We start from the raw sequence: 19205 nt of genomic DNA, 5'->3' as shown, positions 1-19205 counted from the left end.
AATTTGTCTTTGGTTACACTTGCTCACAATGAGAAATTTTTAATTTTAAGAAACGTGAAAAGAAAATACAAATTTTTGTAAATATGTATATTTGAGGGTTTTTTCCAAAAACAAAAACATGGTTGAATTGTGCAAACAGTGTGGGTGGGTGTTCTCTGGAAGTCCACCATCATTTCCACTGTCTTGAGCGGGTAAAGCTGGTTCTGACCCCACCAGTAGACCGGCCGATCCACCTCTCTGCAATGTTTCAATAAAAATTCAACAGTGTTGCATTTTACATTCAGAAATTGTCGGCTACTCGCTTGAACTCTTCTGAAAGAGTATTCACCTGGCTGTTCCTGCCATTTCACCCTTCCTGCAGGTTTTCCTGGTCCCCGAGGGGATCCCGGAGTTCCAGGGTCTCCCGGAACAAGTTCTGATGGGGCCAGGGGTAGAGATGGCATTCCAGGAGTTCCTGGACCCAAAGGCCAACCTGGAGAAGTTCTGGGAGCCACACCTGGAAGTCAAGGACAAGATGGCCCTCCTGGGATACCTGGAGATAAGGGCCTCCCAGGCAGTCCAGGTGCATCCGGATTACCTGGTGGGTCTTAGATGGAGAGGCTGGAATGTTTTCTTTGCAAAATCTGACTCATAAATATATATCTTTATTTATTCTTAAATGTAATATTCACTTGATTAAGTTTATCAGTGGAGTTGTAGCAGTAACTGTGAGTAACCAGCAGAATATCAGTTAAGATCGAGGATTAACATCTTCAGTTGTTTGCTCTTTATTGTTGGTTCATGATAAATGTGAAGGGTCCTGTAACTGTTTCAGTAGTAGACTCATACATACATACCGAGTACAGTACAAAAATATCTACATATTTTTTGACCTGCAGGTTTTGATGGACGCCCTGGTGCTTTCGGTCTAAAGGGAGAGCGTGGTGTTGATGGCCAGCCGGGTATTCCAGGTCTTCCTGGACTTCCAGGTGACTCGACCACATCCATTCCTGGTCCACCCGGACCTCCTGGCAGCAAAGGATTCTTCGGACCACAAGGTGAAACAATATTAGCCTAATATCAGATTTATCTTACAAAATTCCTAATTTACTTTAAAGGGGACATATCATGCTTTTAAGTCCTTTCTTTTCACACTTAAATCATTCAGTTATGGTCTATACAAAGTGGAACTGCAATGCTTATTATAACTCCACAGGCCCCTCTTTTACCCCTGTTCTGAGATGCGTCTGACTAGTTTGATAACAGAGATGGTTTATCTAGCGGCACAGAAGCAAGACAAAAGCAGTAAAAACAATGCAAAACTGTTTATGTATTAATAATATTCAAACACGCAGTATGGTTCTGTCCTCAAGGAGCTAAAAGCAGCACACAGCGCTAACATTAGCAGAAGGCACGATGCTACTGCTATCAAAACAATAGCCTTGAAGTGGGAGAAATAGGAATTTCCCCACTGATGTGGGTAGATTTCCATGAAAAATTAAATTTATCCAGGCACTTTGAAAAAGATCTGATGATGGGGGATGGTGGGATGAATTGTGTTGGTTAATTTATCCTCTTGTAGCAAAGGCATACTTAAGCTTTGACTACAAAATCGCAGCAAGAAATAAAAATGGCGCATACGCGAAATTTATCATCTGGAAGTCCATGGCCTTGTTTAGCCTGTTAAGCCTAAAGGTTTTAGAAGCAATTTCTGCCTGAAATTACATACCTGAAATAAATCACGTATAGCTCCACAGTTATAAGGTCTACGTGCAAACCTTTGGTACCTGTGTAAAGGTAAGATATAAGAGAATATTTTTCAAGTGGAAGCGCTATTGCAACTGTTACTATGTCTGATTTATTTGTGATTAAACCAAAAAACAAAATCAAACACCACACACAGTTAACAGTTTAGCTGTTCCACGACAAATACTGTGACGTAACAGTTCAAAAAACGTAACAGAAAATAGAGAAAACTGAACGGACTGAAAAATATGACCCAAACATAATATAAAGATATCTACACAGCACCTGGAGAGACTACATTCAAATTTTCAGGTGGAAGTTGAAGTCAAATGTATGATTTGGTCTTGGCTAATGTTTTTACCTCTCATCCCTCCAGTTTTTCCAGTGTCCGTCCATCCTTCTCATTTCCCATCATATTCCTTTTGCATCCTGCATCAGATGGCATGTTATTGTCTTGTGGATTGAAGTTCTCCATCACCCAACAAACCTGTTTTGTACCTGTCCTTGTTCCATTTTTTTATTCCTTCTATCCTTCCTTTTCTACATGCACAACCACCATCATCTCCATGCATCCTCTCCATCTCTCCACCCTTTCCCTCTTGGTGCTGGGTCATTCGAAATAGGCTGTCCAGGTGAGACACTCTCTCCCCATCCCTCCATTGTCCATCTTTTTCACTGTCCTCTCCAGCCTTTGCTTTAATGTCTGCATGCTTCTGCTGCTCATGCCTTAAACCTTAAAACCGCTTCTTCCTACAAAGTGCCGGCCTGCAGCTCTTTTCTCACCATGCAACAAACAAATGTCCATCTGCACAAATGAGGAAGTTCAGACATTTATTTTGGGGTGTTTCAATAAAAAATGACTGAGAAAGATGGTAAATTGATACTTGAAGTAGTTTAGTTGTTTTTTTGAAGCTCTGTTTTGGGGGGATTGTGCATTTGCAAGAAGAGGCTGTTTTGAAATATTTTTTTTGGGCTAGACATTCTGGGTGTATTAATTTTGCATTTGATATTTCCCTATTAAATCTCTGTTTTTGGATGGGTTTTTGAATACTCTAATGTTTACATGAAGTTTGTTGTAGATTCTTGCAACTCACAGTTGCACCTCCTTAAAGGAGTCTGGAAGTAAGAGCTAACAAAAATGTGGTGTAGGTTTAAAGTGGATTACATTTGCATTAGTGTTATGTGCCTGCTGTATCCAAGGTTTTCTTACCTTGAAGTTGTGGTCTCGAAAGGAAAAGGAGTTCATCCCACCCCACTGAAAGACCCGTCCAAAGGTTTGACTGAAGATGGATATTTTATTTGTGAGAGCCTCTGAGACAAAACAATCCCTAAAGTACATGCTTGCTTTTGCAGTTCCAGTGAGACGTTCAAATAAGCTCATCCTGAGCTTAAATATTGTATCAATGAGTCATTATTGCTTTAGACTGTTCAGTTCGGACTGATGGATGGATGGATGGATGGATGGATGGATGGATGGATATGGATGGATGGATATGGATGGAAGGATGGATGGATGGATGGATGGATGGATGGATGGATGGATGGATGGATGGATATGGATGGATATGGATGGATGGATGGATATGGATGGATGGATGGATGGATGGATGGATGGATGGATGGATGGATGGATGGATGGATGGATGGATGGATATGGATGGATATGGATGGATGGATGGATGGATGGATGGATGGATGGATATGGATGGATATGGATGGATATGGATGGATGGATGGATGGATGGATGGATGGATGGATGGATGGATGATGGATGGATGGATGGATATGGATGGATGGATGGATGGATGGATATGGATGGATGGATGGATGGATGGATGGATGGATGATGGATGGATGGATGGATGGATGGATGATGGATGGATGGATGGATGGATGGATGGATGGATGGATGGATATGGATGGATGGATATGGATGGATGGATGGATGGATGGATGGATGGATGGATGGATGGATGGATGGATATGGATGGATGGATATGGATGGATGGATGGATGGATGGATGGATGGATGATGGATGGATGGATGGATGGTTGGATGGATGGATGGATGGATGGATGGATGGATGGATGGATGGATGGATATGGATGGATATGGATGGATGGATGGATGGATGGATGGATGGATGGATGGATGGATGGATGGATGGATGGATGGATGGATGGTTGGATGGATGGATGGATGGATGGTTGGATGGATGGATGGATGGATGGATGGATGATGGATGGTTGGATGGATGGATGGATGGATGGATGGATGATGGATGGTTGGATGGATGGATGGATGATGGATGGATGGATGGATGGATGGATGGATGGTTGGATGGATGGATGGATGGATGGATGGATGATGGATGGTTGGATGGATGGATGGATGGATGGATGATGGATGGATGGATGGATGGATGGATGGATGGATGGATGGATGGATGGATGGATGGATGGATGGATGGATGGATTCACAAATCATAGAGGTTTTTTGTACAATAATTCCACCTGAGAAAACCTTTTGAACAATAAAAAGCATCAAATTAATTTGACCTTTATTCTCATGATGAGTTTATGTAAAGAGAACAGAACTGTGCGTGGGTTTTTCACTGCTAGTTCTAACCCACATCTTTCAGTTTTACATCTAATCAGTACCAGATGTTTTTTTTTTTGTTGTTGTTTGATTGCCTTCAGTTTCTTTGTTTACAGGGAGTTTTTTGCTCAAACTCTATTTACCTGTATTGCTGCTGAGCTGAGTGCAAAAGCTTTTTCTTTACACTCTTAAAAAGACTTGGTATTTTCAGCACATCTAAACTCATGGCAAATTAGCTTAGTCTGACACCTACTAACGTTGCTTTACAGATGTGCAGAAAATGGTTTCTGTTTTTTTCAAGAATGTAAAACAGTAGTTGTTAGAAGGCTGCTCTGCATTGGAAAATCCAGGTGGTGGAGCCTTGCTAATTCAGGCCGAAACTGCACTCAGAGTCGGTAGTTTCTACAGATGCACCGATTGTATTTTTCCTTCATTCAAATTGGTTTTTTTTTTTTTTAAATGTTTAACCTGCCCATTCAGATTTCTCTCTAATAGCTTTTGTTTTCAGTGATGAAAAATGATTTGAATTGCCTAATTCAGGATGAGCTGAAAAACAATGATTAAACACGTTGGCAACAGCACACGTCTGAGAGATTGTCAGGTTTATTTTAAAGCGAAGAGACAGAATCAACCACTAATCCAGGAGAAAACTGAATTTTTATTATTTTCTTTTTACCTACTTAGCACTAAACTGAGCATGCATAATTCTTATGAAACTAAGTAGAAAATAATTAATTATTGTTGGTCCAAAAAAGGCCTTACTGGTTTGCCTTAATAAAAAGGTGTTCAGTTTCCTAACTTCTTGGGTTTAAAAATTTTTTTTTGGTCTATTCCCAGCAACAAAATGTTTCTTTGAAAATCCTAGCCGTATTTAGCCAGGTTTAATGAATTGCCCAATTCTGTTTTTGAGTAAAAGGTCACCAGTTTGTGGCCCTACTGATTATGATAATACAATGAAAGCAAAAGAAATGGCTGGTGAAAGATAAAGACTTTGAGTTGTACCTTACATTTTCCATTTATGATGATATAAATTTGTCATTGAAAATCTCGTCCTAATAAACTACAGAGTGTCAGCTCCATTAGCGGGAGAGACAAATTCTTTACCTTTCTTGAACCAAAGTCGGTGGACACAGAAATTATTCCAAGGGTGTCAAATGTTCCCTGGAACATATAGTTATTCCGACACTAGTGCCAAAAAAATACTATAAAAAACGCTCCTATTATGTAGCTTTGGTCTAATTCCTCACATTTATCATGATCACCTTTGATTGGCAGAGATCTTGCAGGGAGCTGCAGACCAAAGGCTGTAGCAACAGTTGTTACCTTGTTCCCAAGGTTCTTCCTGATGGTTTTGAAGTCCATTCCAGCCTTGTGCAGATAATCTTCACCCTGATGTTGTTTGACAGCTCATTGTTCTGAGATGGAGATGCTGGGATAAAAGAAACAGAGTAACCTTTATTTTATTGTAATCTGTTCTAGATGGGTTTCATTGAGAGCCAGAAGTCTGCTCCGATTGTAGAGGATAAAGTATTTGGTTCACTCACCGGCATACAAATCAATTTTTACCTTTTATGCTATGTTTTTTTTCCATTCTGACTGTCCACCCTAAAATGAAGCTATTATAAAATAGGAGGTGATTCATTTTGATGTAAGCGTGCAAAGTTAAAAATCAGCAGGGAATCAAATACTTATTTCTCCTCTTTATTTGCAAGTTTTAAAAAAGTGGCAGCTGGTACTTTAATGAAAAAACCTAGTCTGTATGCTGCTGTCCAGTAAAAAAAGGGTTTCCTGTAAATAACGTTTTGATCTTAAACCGATTTTATTCTGAAGCACCTTACAGACATAGTACATCTAGCTGAGTCTGATCCTTCAGCACTCATACTGAAGAGTGCAGAAGAATCAAATGCTAGCAACGGTGTGCTGAAGACATTCTGCTACTAGCAAGAACTAGCCCGCTATTGTCACGCTGTATCCATGGATCGGAACGTCAAGCTAAAGAAATAGTCCAATTCCAGTCTCTTCTTGAGCAATCGGTGCATCTGTAAAAATTGTGCACTTGTTCCAATAACTGCTTAACCACTGGAAATCTCTGGATATCGAATGTATCCAAATGAGGCCCATCACGCTTATGTCTGTGCACGTAGTGCGGCTGCGGCATAATAAAGACAGTAAAAATAAAAACAATGTAAGCGAACAATAATTACATTGTTTTCTGCATTCTGTCACACTGTCAGTGAGTGTTTTTATTGAGAAACATATTGTTCAGTTGATTTCTGTTGTATTTCTTTATAAAAATAAATATTTTGTTGGAGGTCAGTTGATGCATTTTGGAGAAGGTAAGTTTTTTTTAATTTTTATTTCTATGGATTTATTTGTTCCAGATCTGAATAGGTTGCACTTAAATGTTATTCTGATGTTGTTATTAATTTATTTAGATTTACAAACGTTGAGCCTAACCTAATCTGTTGTCAACCCAACCCAACTACGCCATCGTCAGGTTATTCTGGTCAGAAAGGTGAGAGAGGAGATCCTGGGTTTCCAGGCCCTGCTGGAATGAAAGGAACCCCAGGACGTCCTGGCTTTCCTGGAGTACAAGGGCCAAGGGGACCCCCTGGACTGCCAGGCCCAGGAACCACTCAGGGAATCCCAGGACCATCAGGAAGAAAGGGTAGGAAGAAAAGGATCCATCTGCTGTCCAGTGCTTACTTGTGTGATTCATACATACTTACAATTATACTTATAATTCTAATTTGCAGGTGAAAGAGGTTTCCCTGGACTGACGGGTTTCCCTGGGCCACCGGGTTTTCCCGGGTCTCCAGGATTTCCTGGTGAAAAAGGATTTCCCGGAGACCGTGGGAGAAGTGGATTTCCTGGTAATCCTGGACTGTTTGGATCGAAAGGTAATCTACAGAGTGCTGGATGGGTATGGTGACCCTTTGGCTTGGAACTAGTGTGTAAAACTGTTATGTCTGGATGGCAAAATAGGAGAACCTCAATCAACAGAGAGCAGTAGATACTCAAACATGTCCATGCTTTACTTTTTGTAGGTGTCCGAGGAGACCCTGGCTCTTCCGGCCCTCCAGGCCCTGCTCCTTTAGTGGCAAGAGGTGATCCAGGAGACCCCGGAGCCCCCGGCTTTGAGGGCTTCACTGGACCCAGAGGTATCAAAAAAATACCTGTTGTATTCTACAGATGTACAATAATCTCAATGTTTAACCAGTAAGCAGAACATCTGCCTGCCCCAGAAGTCTTTGTTATCCAAACAAGTGGAGCTTTGGGGACAGATTTTGATCGCTGCACAAATATAGAAACAGGAGAGGACAAATAATGTGTGAACACTGTAGAAGACAAGTCTTCCAGAGGGAGGGTTTGGTGCCTGTGGAGATGAGCAGATGTAAAGAGAGGAGCAGATTGAATTGGAACAGGTCCTACAGCATGAAGCAAGTTCAATCAATCCCAGTTTTCTTAAAGAGATTTGGTTGAACTAAACCTAGCATTTTACATCAAGCCTAAGTGGTACCACAAAGCTGGTTATCAACTCAGTAAATCAACCCATGGGTTACTGACTCTGGAAATGTGCGTGCTAATGTAAAACAAGTGGTGCTACAATAAAAGGATCAATCACAGTGAAGAGGAATGAAGAAATCTGGCAGCTACAACATTTTGTTTTAAAAGTTGTATGAGCAAATGAATGCTGCTTATCTAGATTGCAAAAACAATGTTATTAAAGCAAGAATCTGTCTAAGATGTGATTTATTATCTTAAAACCTTTGCAACAACTCAACAATCTCAACCCTTTTAATTCCTGTTTTCTAAATGATCTATAGAGATAAAAATGATTCAATCCAGCAAGTGGAGCTATCATAAAGGTCCAGGTCGAAAGGTGTTGAGGTTAATTTGTGATTCTACTCATTATTAAGAAATAATACAGGTGTTTAGTGTAAAACATAATCATACAGATACAACATGTAGCAGTTTGTAGAGCATGATGCACTCTGTCTTCATGATAAATTATGAGATCTTGATAGAGGGACACAATTTCATTGATGAAACAATTATTGTTAGTTTTTAATGTTCAGCTTTAAACAGGAACATATTTTAGAGTAATGTGTCTCTGTTTAACATACAGAAGGATCAGTTCTGCTGAGATATATCTCGCAAAGGTAAACTGAGCGGCAAAAGTGTAGCTCAGTGAGGAGAAGCAAAAAAGTAGCGGAGGAGGAGTGTGTGCACACCGCCTCTCTTTGGCAGATAGGTTTGTGAGGCAGTACTTCAAGACAAAGAAAGTACCGCCTCACAAATCAACTGGAAACCTAACCTGCTCTAGATAAGGTTTGCTTCCTTGCGTATGTTATCATGGTGATAGATCCAGGTAAGAAATGAACCAGCTTCATGACACCAAATATTCCAAACTGAACCCAAATTTAGCTCAGTAATCCACTAATCCATCATAGTAGAGGCCCCAGAAGTCTTACCAGGTTAGGACCTACAACACTGAGTGACTCCTTCTGTGATTTGTTTTCATGATGACAAGCACCTGGTAGTAGAAAGAGATCAGTTGGAAGAAAACATGAGGATCTTTGTGATCACTTGGAATAAAGTTTTTTCCATGACTCACAAGCAGAAGTGTGAAGCTCATCCAAATATGGTAGATTTGTTCCTCCAACCCTGCTTGTCTTTCCTCAACCCGATGAAGGAGTTTTCTGTGTGGCTGAGCAGTCTAGGCTCTTCAGCCACATGACCAGATGTCCCTCTTTTCTTGTTACTGTCTTGTGGGTGGGGATTATCCCATACAGGTGTCAGCAGGTTATGTTTTTACAGTGAAGGCTTAGAATGTAAACACTAGATGCTGACATTCCCAAGCCCCAAACTGAACGTAGCTAATTTTGATTGAGTGTGTTGTATGCAGGCAGCCGTAAAATAGAAAAAGTATTGGCTGGTAAAAGGCGCTGCACTTTAACTGACTGTGTGTGCCTGGTGAACTGAAAACGCGTGCTATTCTTTGACAGAATGGTTTCGTTTTGAGTCAGCTTACCGTAATTTGATAAACCCGGGTTGTGTAGGAAAAGATTTATTGGGTTTTGAAATGAACAGAATGGGCATATGAGAATAAAATTAACTATTTGAATTATTGTATGGTGTAGGCGTGCTGTTGTGTTAAGAGTTTATGAAACGATTGTGAATAATTGTAAAACCATTTTGTAACTTTCTTTTAAACTGACCAGTAGTTTACCAGATTTGTTAAAGCTGATTGAGTGTCCGTCTTACATAAATGGGGTCCCTCCTTGTTGGATTTATAGGTGACAAGGGTCTGTCAGGTATGCCTGGTCGTCCAGGTCAGCCCGGACGTCCTGGTTTCCTCGTGGACAGCAAAGGCCAGGCCGGACAGCCAGGGTATCCAGGGCGGCCCGGCCCACTAGGCTTCCCTGGACCAAAGGGAGAGGGAGGAATAATGGGATTCCCCGGCATGGCGGGCCCAAGGGTGAGAAAACCGCTTTAGTTACTCATTCAAGCATACAGCGTGATCAAGTGGTGGGACTGAAGTTATGCCTACTTCTTCAGGGTGACGATGGCGCACCTGGTTTCTCTGGGAATCCTGGAGAATTCGGTCGAGCCGGAGCCAAAGGTGAGCGTGAGCGGCGACCTTTCTTCATTCACATCAGTTCTGCTCATAACAACTGTTGTTAAATAACTGGGACTCCCCGTTTCTTAATTAGGTGCACCAGGAGAGACGTATGGCTTCCCTGGTGGACCAGGAGGGAAAGGCCAGCCAGGAGATTCAGGATTTCCAGGTAAGATTTGCTTTTCCACTGTAAGGTCAGAATGTTGTAACATTGATGAGGTTCCCTGTACTCCTGGATATCCGACTTTAGCTGATGAACCACTAATGATGAACCATGAACCACTAATCAGACTGTGTGTAGTTTTTCACCAAGAAAAAAACAACTGAATTGACTGATAATTAAAATATTAAATATGAAAAATTTCAAAATATATAAAGATGTAAAACTTAAACATCAAAACATAAAAAAAGGTGTAAGCAGAAAAAAATTATAAAATATATATTAAAATGGGAAAAAATAAAACTCCATACTATAAAACTCGTAATCTTATAAATGTGTATTCATCAAAATAGTTAGAAGTCTGAATAATCAATAATCCCTTTTTCAGATCCAATTCAGGCTTTTTTAGAAAACCTAACATGGATCACCGCTTCAAACATGATGGCGAAAAAAAAAAAGAATTCATTGAATTGTTTGAATTATGTTGTTTAACTTGGTTTTTGACAGCTTTACACACAGAAAGTTACACAGTGAAGCCTGACATCATAGGAAGACAGTGAGAATGCGGAGAATGAGCTCTGGATCAGTGGTGGGCGATGAAATCCGGCCAGAGTTCTGGTTGAGCTATAATGAAACAATACTTTAACAAGTTTAGACGGTCATGATGTCACAGTTGGTAGAAACAGTCCATAACTTAGTCCACTGCACTATACTAGCAGTGTAACCAATATCTGACATCAGTTCTAGTGATGGAGCAGCTGAGGTGGGTTACAATGAATCAGGAAAGTCACCCAAACTATCCTGTAATAAGACGTGAAAGCGTTGATTTGTCTAATGTATCTGTAGGCTCTCGAGGCAATGATGGTGCCCCTGGCGACAGCGGCTTCACAGGACGCAGAGGTTCCAATGGACAAAAGGGTGTTCCCGGTGAAACAGGACGGCCAGGAATAATGGGTGAGAGACTAATCCCAAAGACAAAGCTGATAAAAGATGATTTAATGTATATTTTCTTCCATTAGAATACAGTAATTATATTTTTTCAATCTTCTTAGGCCCACCTGGTTTTCCGGGGCCAAAGGGTCAGCCCGGGTTCCCTGGGAGGGGAGGACTAGATGGGTTTCCAGGTCTGCTTGGAGTTCCTGGTGGCACTGGGCTTAAAGGTGAGATGAAAACATGAATTCAGATTTATGATGCAGCCAGTTCATAGAGACCATGACAATGAGTTGTTCTTCACAGGTTTATCTGGAGCCCCTGGGTTGGATGGACTTAATGGCCTCGCTGGTCCCAAGGGCCTTCCTGGAATCCCAGGCAAGAACCATGTTGAACACATCCGCTCCCACTTATGATTTAGCTATTTTCTGTAAATATTCACTAGAGTTATACTATTACGCCTATGCTGTAAAACATCTTAAATAGGATTGAACCTCCAAATCATCCCTGAAATGATACCAAAACACCACATTTAGACAACTTTATGATTAAATCTTTGTTGAAGGACTCAAATGCTAGTTCGTGGAGAATTTTGGATGTGTACCAATGGATTATTTATCTTAAACCACAAATTCCACTAAACAGTCTGCACTTAATGACTCATACCTGTGGCAGATTTAGATTTAAGCTAATCCTTTAATCTTACCAACGCGTGTCTGTGCACCAGAAATAAAATTATGATTTTGGGGCAGCCCAGCTAGATTCCCGACTTGAATCTGACAGAGAATCTGTGGAGGGAGCCAAAGATGAGGGTGCTTGAATGGAGGGCTTCCAGCCTCAAAGTCTTTGAGCTCATCACCAAAGAGGAATCATCAAAATATCAGGGATTTTTCCTCTGATTATTGAAACAGCTATAAATAATTTCCTACATTTGATTGTTAAAACCAAATGTAAATAGAAACAGAGAAATTATATATATTTTTTAAAACTGTAAACTTCTTATTATCATTTTGGAGATACCTGTCTCATTTTCTTGTCAGAAATAAACTTGGATAAAAATAAATTATGATTTAAATCTGTCAGGGGTATGAATAATTGTGGGCTTAACTGTATATGCATCTCAGTAAATTAGAGGGTTTGTTTCTTTCAGTAATTAAACTCAAACAATCAGTTTTGTATTTCAAATTCTTATTTCTCTTAATGGCTTACAGATAATAAAAACCTAAACAACAGGTCCTCAAAATATTGTATTACATAATCCCAATATAAAAAGGAATTTAAAGACTGAAATGTTATGTGAAGGCCTACAAAATCGGTGCCAGCTCTCGCATGAAATGCGCCATGGGCAAGTCTTTTCTTTTGTCCCCCAACCCCCCCAATAATGATTTTATAAGGTTCCATCAGGCTACGCCTTTATGGTTTTGCCATTTTTGACATAGTTCTTTTTTTTTTCCACTGTTCATTACATTTTACTTAGTTTGATTGTGACCATTGGTGTATTCACACCTGCCACATTTGGTCCACTTTACACGGACCAGAGTTTGTTTCCCCTCTTGGGGAACCTTTTGTGCAGGTGTGAATACACTCATATGAACCCTGGTCCGAATCACACGACTAGCCCGAGACCCACTTTTTGAGATGGCCTCTGTCCACTTCCGAACCAAATCTGGTGTGAAACCAGCTTCGATCCAATCCAACTGCAGAAAACATATGTCTTTATGGACTTTACGACAGGACATCGTGGGGAAAATTTGCCCTTCAGTGTTGCTAACTCTGCTACTGCATGGATGCTACAAACAAAGAGCCGTGGACAGACCTGGAGCAATGAAAGGACACTGTGCCTCCTTGATATTTGCACATATAACCCAGCTGCTAGAAAAGACACACTAAACACTAGCATGTTTAGTGAGAAAATGAAGGACAGCGTTTCCCTGAACAAGGTTGCGTTAAAGTGAAAAAACGTTGCCAAAGTTTCCTGAAAGCACAATAGGCATCATACAAGTTTTTCTCCATTTGTGGTCTGTGCTCTGTCCCATGCTAATCATTTCTGTCCAGTGGGAGCAGCAATCGTCACACGCATGGATTTGTTTGCAAGTTACTGTTGAGTGCAAGTAGAATGTGAAGGTGAACCACAGTAAAAGAATAAAATAAAATCCGCTTTTGGTCCAGACCAAACAAGCAAACCTGGTGTGAGTACACCCTATGCTTTTCTTGTTCACACCTTTCCTAATGGAGCAAAATAAATAAACAAAAATACATTTCTTCAAGGAATAATCAACTAAATTACAGATAAAATTGCACAAAGCAGCAATAGAGCTCTGCTAACTGCTCCACTTTGCAGACATGACAGAAACTTTTTTAATTCCTAATCCATTTGAATCCAGGTATAACTATACGGGGTATCCCTGGCAGCCCTGGTGCTCCAGGACTGAAAGGAGAGAGAGGTGTTTCCTACCCTGGACAACCAGGCTTCCCTGGGCAAAAGGGACAGAGAGGAGAGCCAGGTGGGTTGCAGATCAAGAAAAATCTAAAGGTTAATCAAATGTAAGACAAGAGATAAATGATGGCTTTTGTTTTTTTATTTTTGTTGTTGTTGTTGTTGTTTTAGGACCTTTTGGGCTCTCAGGGTTCCCTGGACGAGCCGGCTCTCCTGGTAAGAATGCCGAGCCAAACATCCCTGGGCCTACAGGAGACCCCGGACTTCCTGGATTGGATGGAGAATACGGTAAACACAGTTCTTTAGTCCAGCTATTTTTTTTTCTCCTGTCACCCTTTAAGCTCATAGCATTCTATTTTACACTCCAGGTTTCCAAGGTCCTCCAGGTCCTCCTGGACCACCTGGTCCAGGCACAGCACAGGGAGATACAGGAGACCCAGGGCTTCCTGGTTTCCCAGGATCCCCTGGTCAGAAGGGAGAAGCAGGATATCCAGGGAGCCGTGGATTCCCTGGCCCTTCTGGTATAAAAGGTAAAGTGGGGATGGAAACTGCTGCATCGTCCTAAAATACAACTGCATTTCTTTCTTTCCTCCACAAAACAAAATCGTGAACAACCAATCTAAAAGGTTCTATTTTTTTAGGAGCTCAAGGTGAGAACGGACCGAGTGGAGGTCCAGGTCTGAAAGGATTGCCCGGTGAACCTGGCTTCTCCGGATTCAACGGGCGTCGGGGGTCACCAGGTAAGAGGTTTCTGCGGAATCACTGTTTCCTCATTGCATGATAATGTTCCCCTCTCTGTATCGCTACCCCTATCATATTCATCATTTCTGCTGTTCCCTTTTTTTTATTTTCCTCTCCCTCCCTTCTTTTCAGGGCGACCCGGGCGTAAAGGTCCTCCTGGAATCTTGGTGCCCAGTAGTTCTGGCATTGCATCTCGTGGAGACCCTGGTTTCCCCGGAGACACTGGAGGACCTGGTGTTTCCGGAGACTTCGGCCGGCCCGGTGTCCCCGGACGTCAAGGTCAGTGCTCCTTAAAGAGAGGTCCCTGCTTTGACACATTTTACAGATAAAACAGTAGATAATATTTTTGACATTTTGTTTATGTGCTCCGTAAAAAACGTTTTGAAATTTTAATAGATACCCAGATTTTAGCAGCCGAGTGTTTAGACATGCCTAGATGTTCAGACTGCAGAGGCTTGCAAAGGTATTCACTCCCCTCAAACACTTTTCACCTTTTATCCCTATTACATCCACAAGCTTTAGTTTATTCTATTTGGATTTTATCTGATAGAACAACATCCAGTAGTGCATTGAAAGTGCTGCATGCTTTAATGTAGCTGGTAGAAACTCCTTCAACTGCAGTTATGTCTGCAGTGCTTTTGATGTCTCTACCAACTTTGCCCATTATGAGACTAAAGGTCTTACCCATTCTACTTTTCAGAATAGCTCAATTAGATTGGACTGAGAATTTCTGTTAAAATTTCTAGGCTTGCCATAGATTCTAAATTGGATTTACCGTACTGTGCAAAAGTTTTAGGCAGGTGTGAAAAAATGCTGTAAACAAAGAATGCTTTCAGACATATAAATGATGATTTTTATCAATTTACAAAATGCTAAGTGAGCGAACCCAAACATACAGCCAAAGTCATTAAGAACCATCTTCAGCGTGAAGAAGAACAAGACTTACTGGAAGTGATGGCATGGCCCCCACAGAGCCCTGATCTCAACATCATGAAGTGTGTCTGGTATTACATGAAGAGACAGAAGGATGTGAGGAAGCCTACATCCACAGAAGATCTGTGGTTAGTTCTCCAAGATGTTTGGAACAACCTACCAGCAGAGATCCTTTAAAAACTGTGTGCAAGTGGACCTAGAAGAATTGATGCTGTTTTGAAGGCAAAGGGTGGTCACACCAAATATTGATTTGATTTAGATTTCTCTTCTGTTCTTTCACTGCGTTTTGTTGATTCATGAAAATAAATGATTAATACTTTCATTTTTGAAAGCATTCTTTGATTACAACGTTTTTTCACACCTGCCTAAAACGTTTGCTCAGTACTGTTGGTCTGGACTTTGATTGGACCATTCTAACAAATACATTTGTTTTACTCTAGGTCATTCTGTTGTTCCACTGACAATGCCTTTAAGTTCATTGTCCTGCTGGAAGGTGAATCTTTGCACCAGTATCATGATTTTGTCCTGTATGCTGCTCTGTCCTTCTTTTCCCATTCTTGTCCCTGCTGAAGAGAAGCATTCCCACAGTATAATTCTGCCACCACCGTGTGTCACTGCAGACATGATGTGTTAATGGTAATGTGCAGTTTAGTTTTACTCCAGACAAAGTGTTTTGCATCTTTGGTCTCATCTATATCCACTACACAATTGTGCACTACTTTGTGTTGGTCTATCACACAAAATCTCATGAAGATGAGTTAGAGCTTGTGGCTGTAAGGTAACAACATGTAAAAAAGTTGGAGGGGTGTGAATACTTTTGCAAGTGAGTGTGGCAAAATAGACTGCTTTACATCAGAGAGTAACTGAGTCATATTAAAAGGAAAAAATTTGTACTTTTTTGTGAATGTGAGTAATACTTTTGCTGTAGGTCCAAAAGGTCGTGCTGGCTCTGCGGGTAACCTTGGCACGACCGGATCACCTGGTTTCGCTGGTCCAGTTGGGGATCCAGGATTCACCGGTTTCCCAGGACTCACTGGAGATCAAGGTCAGTTGGTTTGTTTGTTTTTGCCAGAAAAGCCCATTTTGGCGTACAGACTCGACCTGATCTGTTTGCACTTTCATTGAGAGGCCCATTAGAACAACATGAGGAGTCAAAATGTACAGCTCCTAAAAACATATGATGGAATAATAGATTGTGCTCTAATGAGGCCCCTGAGGAGTAATTTCATCCGAATCAAAGGTACTGCAATCAACTGTGTGCTCTGAAAAGGCACCAGCAGAACATGTGTAATTCCAGTTTGCACCAGACATGTGATACTGCGAGTCCTGATGTCTGCTCTCCGTCAGGGAGGACTGAAGCCGCTTCACTCGATGTGATGAGAGACAACTTCCTTTCTGGGACGTCTCTCACTCAGGTTGCTTTTTGCAGAAGCTCAGAAAGAAAGGCTGAAGACATGTTGTCTTTATTTTCCTTTTGAATGATCGCTATACTCTAACAACAGATTTTTACTTAACTTATACTTAATGTCAGATCGTAGTTAACTCTGGATCCAAGTTTAAAGAATTAGTCCAGCTTGCCAGCAAGTCAGACACCAGTTGTGACTCCTTCTTCCTGGGCTGGACTGTGTAGGTTTAAAACTGTATTTAAAGGTGCAAAGAGTTTTCTACCAGCATCTTTGTGCACAGTTCAGAGTCCATGTTTTATCCATGTTTTTATCCATGGCTCTGGCACAGCAATGGTTACTTTCTGTTCATTAATACACACTACAAGAAACTTAAACTGAATTCCTTAGTTGTTCCAGAACCTTAAAGTTACTGAAGTCAAAGGTGATGTAGCTTCTTGATTTTTGGTTTCAACATCCAAACCTTTTAAAGTAAGACCTTCATTCAACCCGGCTCGCTGTCACAAACTTCCCAATGCCAACTCCTCTTTCTTGTTTTATCCTCAACTTTAACATCTCCTTGTGTTGTGCAAAGTTCAACAACATATCCGAGAGTGAAACCTGAGCAACTAAATCACCCGTTTCAACAAGGTTTCCTGTTCACCATTTGTTAACACAAGTAATTTCTTACCGTGGGATTCTTTTAGCCTGATAAAGGTACTAAAAAATAAATCTTGGTTTTTTCTAAATATTTCAGTGTGATGTTGTGGTACTGCAATAAAAGATTAATTTACCAGCGGTGGCAATGCTTTTAAAGCGTGCTATATCTGTAAAACAAAGACAAGTTCTGGACTGAACCTGTTTTTAAAAAAAATCTAATTAAAAAATGTATTTTACCAAAACGCAAAATTGTACCCATGGCTTTCTGTGTTTACAGGATGAAAGTAGAAAAGCAACACCTGAAACAGGTTTTAACGAGCATCCTTGAGCCAGAACATGATGTAGGGACTTTCAGAGGAAAAGTAGGATCTCTTGCAAGAATAGGTTATTAATGTCAAACTAAATGAAGCTGGCAAGAGAAGACGTGACATTTCTCTGAGTACAATAGATTAAAAATCCAAGTAAATGTACGAGCAACATATTTTTTACTGCATCTTTCTTTAAAAGGATTTGTTTGGCTCCTTCCACTCAGAAACAACAGGAATACATGTGCTTAGAAGAAACCCCCCACCACTCTCTGGTCACATATCTGTCCCTTAGGTTTGCCCGGAGCCATCGGTCCTCCCGGTATTCCCGGTGGCGTCGGCCGCAGCATCAGCGTTGGCGACACGCTGGTGAAGCACAGCCAGACCACCGATGTTCCTATGTGTCCTCAAGGCATGGCCAAACTGTGGGAAGGATACAGTCTGCTGTATGTGGAGGGACAGGAAAAGGCACACAACCAAGACCTTGGTGTGTAAACGCTCACTTTCTCACTAAAACTTTGGAGTACAACCATGAGCTGCTCTTCATTTGTGTTCCTCAGCTTACAAATATCTATTGGGTGCTACAAATGAAATAATGTGTTTAAAAACAAAGGTTTTGATGCCAGGAATCATCTCTAGATCTCTTCTTTTAAACATGGAATGTGACACTGTGACAAATCCCGATTCTCCTGGTGTGTTGAAAGCTCCGGTTTTATATCCACCAACCTGGTAACTTTGTGTGACCCTTCCATACCTCTCCAGGTCAGCCGGGTTCATGCCTCCTCAGGTTCAGCACCATCCCCTTCCTCTACTGTAACCCATCTGAGACCTGCTACTATGCAAGCCGCAACGACAAATCCTACTGGCTCTCCACAACAGCACCCATTCCCATGATGCCTGTGGCAGAGGAGCAGATCCGGCCTTACATCAGCAGGTACTGTACTCTACCGTAGTTCATGTGTTACAACACAGGAAAGTTAAATTCCAGCTATTTAATGTAAGCATGTGACTTACAAGCGTTCACCTTTTTTTGTCCGAACCATCCAGATGTTCAGTGTGCGAGGCTCCATCTCAGGCAGTGGCGGTCCACAGTCAGGATCTAACCATCCCTACCTGTCCCCCCGGCTGGAGAAGTCTTTGGATCGGATACTCCTTCCTCATGGTAGGTCATTAACTACAGACAAAAGAAGTCTTCTTTACTGAAAAACTTGGATGATACCTACAAAAGTTCTCCAGAGCACATGGAGATGCTTTCAGATTTCATGCGTGTTAGACGTATTTCAGTCTCAGTGCATCCTGACATCACAATCTTTTCCCAATCTTCTCACTTACTTTAAGAAAAGGAACAAGGAAGTTTTGTCCGATTAGCAAAATTAACACGTATTTATTACTAAAAAGTTTATTACAGGTAATACAGTATGGCATATATTAGTAACTACATAAAATATGTCTTCCCTACTTATTTAATTAAGTAGAAAGAAACAAAAAACAAGATAACACAAACACAATTCTCTAGAGTTTAAAGAAAGGGCTTTTATCCCCATGCCTCAGTTTAAGCCAGAAATGTTTTACCACTGATCTTTGAAAATGTGAAACTATTTGCTGCAATTAACATAAACATTTAAAATATGTGCAGGCTTTACCCTAAATACATCCATCACACCTCATTTAATCGTGGGCAGACTGCTCAGGGACGCTTTTCTAGGAGC

The 19205-nt window shown here is 41.0% G+C and overlaps 1 protein-coding gene across 4 annotated transcripts in view; it reads left to right on the top strand.

The window, feature by feature from the left end:
- Positions 1 to 19205, top strand: part of col4a6 (collagen, type IV, alpha 6) — a 176228-nt gene that overhangs the window by 153595 nt on the left and 3428 nt on the right. For 3 of the 4 annotated variants that reach the window (XM_047385493.1, XM_047385492.1, XM_047385490.1), the window contains 21 exons: positions 362 to 580; positions 879 to 1037; positions 2349 to 2357; positions 6823 to 6993; positions 7082 to 7225; positions 7373 to 7486; positions 9626 to 9807; positions 9888 to 9951; positions 10043 to 10117; positions 10955 to 11062; positions 11161 to 11268; positions 11345 to 11416; positions 13423 to 13542; positions 13647 to 13763; positions 13844 to 14005; positions 14117 to 14215; positions 14349 to 14495; positions 16078 to 16194; positions 17792 to 17983; positions 18259 to 18430; positions 18544 to 18658. In XM_047385493.1, coding sequence (XP_047241449.1) covers positions 362 to 580; positions 879 to 1037; positions 2349 to 2357; positions 6823 to 6993; positions 7082 to 7225; positions 7373 to 7486; positions 9626 to 9807; positions 9888 to 9951; positions 10043 to 10117; positions 10955 to 11062; positions 11161 to 11268; positions 11345 to 11416; positions 13423 to 13542; positions 13647 to 13763; positions 13844 to 14005; positions 14117 to 14215; positions 14349 to 14495; positions 16078 to 16194; positions 17792 to 17983; positions 18259 to 18430; positions 18544 to 18658 — 2666 coding nt within the window. The remainder of the gene's footprint in view (positions 1 to 361; positions 581 to 878; positions 1038 to 2348; positions 2358 to 6822; positions 6994 to 7081; positions 7226 to 7372; positions 7487 to 9625; positions 9808 to 9887; positions 9952 to 10042; positions 10118 to 10954; positions 11063 to 11160; positions 11269 to 11344; positions 11417 to 13422; positions 13543 to 13646; positions 13764 to 13843; positions 14006 to 14116; positions 14216 to 14348; positions 14496 to 16077; positions 16195 to 17791; positions 17984 to 18258; positions 18431 to 18543; positions 18659 to 19205) is intronic. The other variant, XM_047385491.1, reaches the window with a different exon arrangement.

Source organism: Girardinichthys multiradiatus, chromosome 14, assembly GCF_021462225.1.
Source record: "Girardinichthys multiradiatus isolate DD_20200921_A chromosome 14, DD_fGirMul_XY1, whole genome shotgun sequence".
In the NCBI taxonomy this organism is placed as follows: domain Eukaryota; kingdom Metazoa; phylum Chordata; class Actinopteri; order Cyprinodontiformes; family Goodeidae; genus Girardinichthys; species Girardinichthys multiradiatus.
This window is presented reverse-complemented; position numbering and strand designations above follow the sequence as displayed.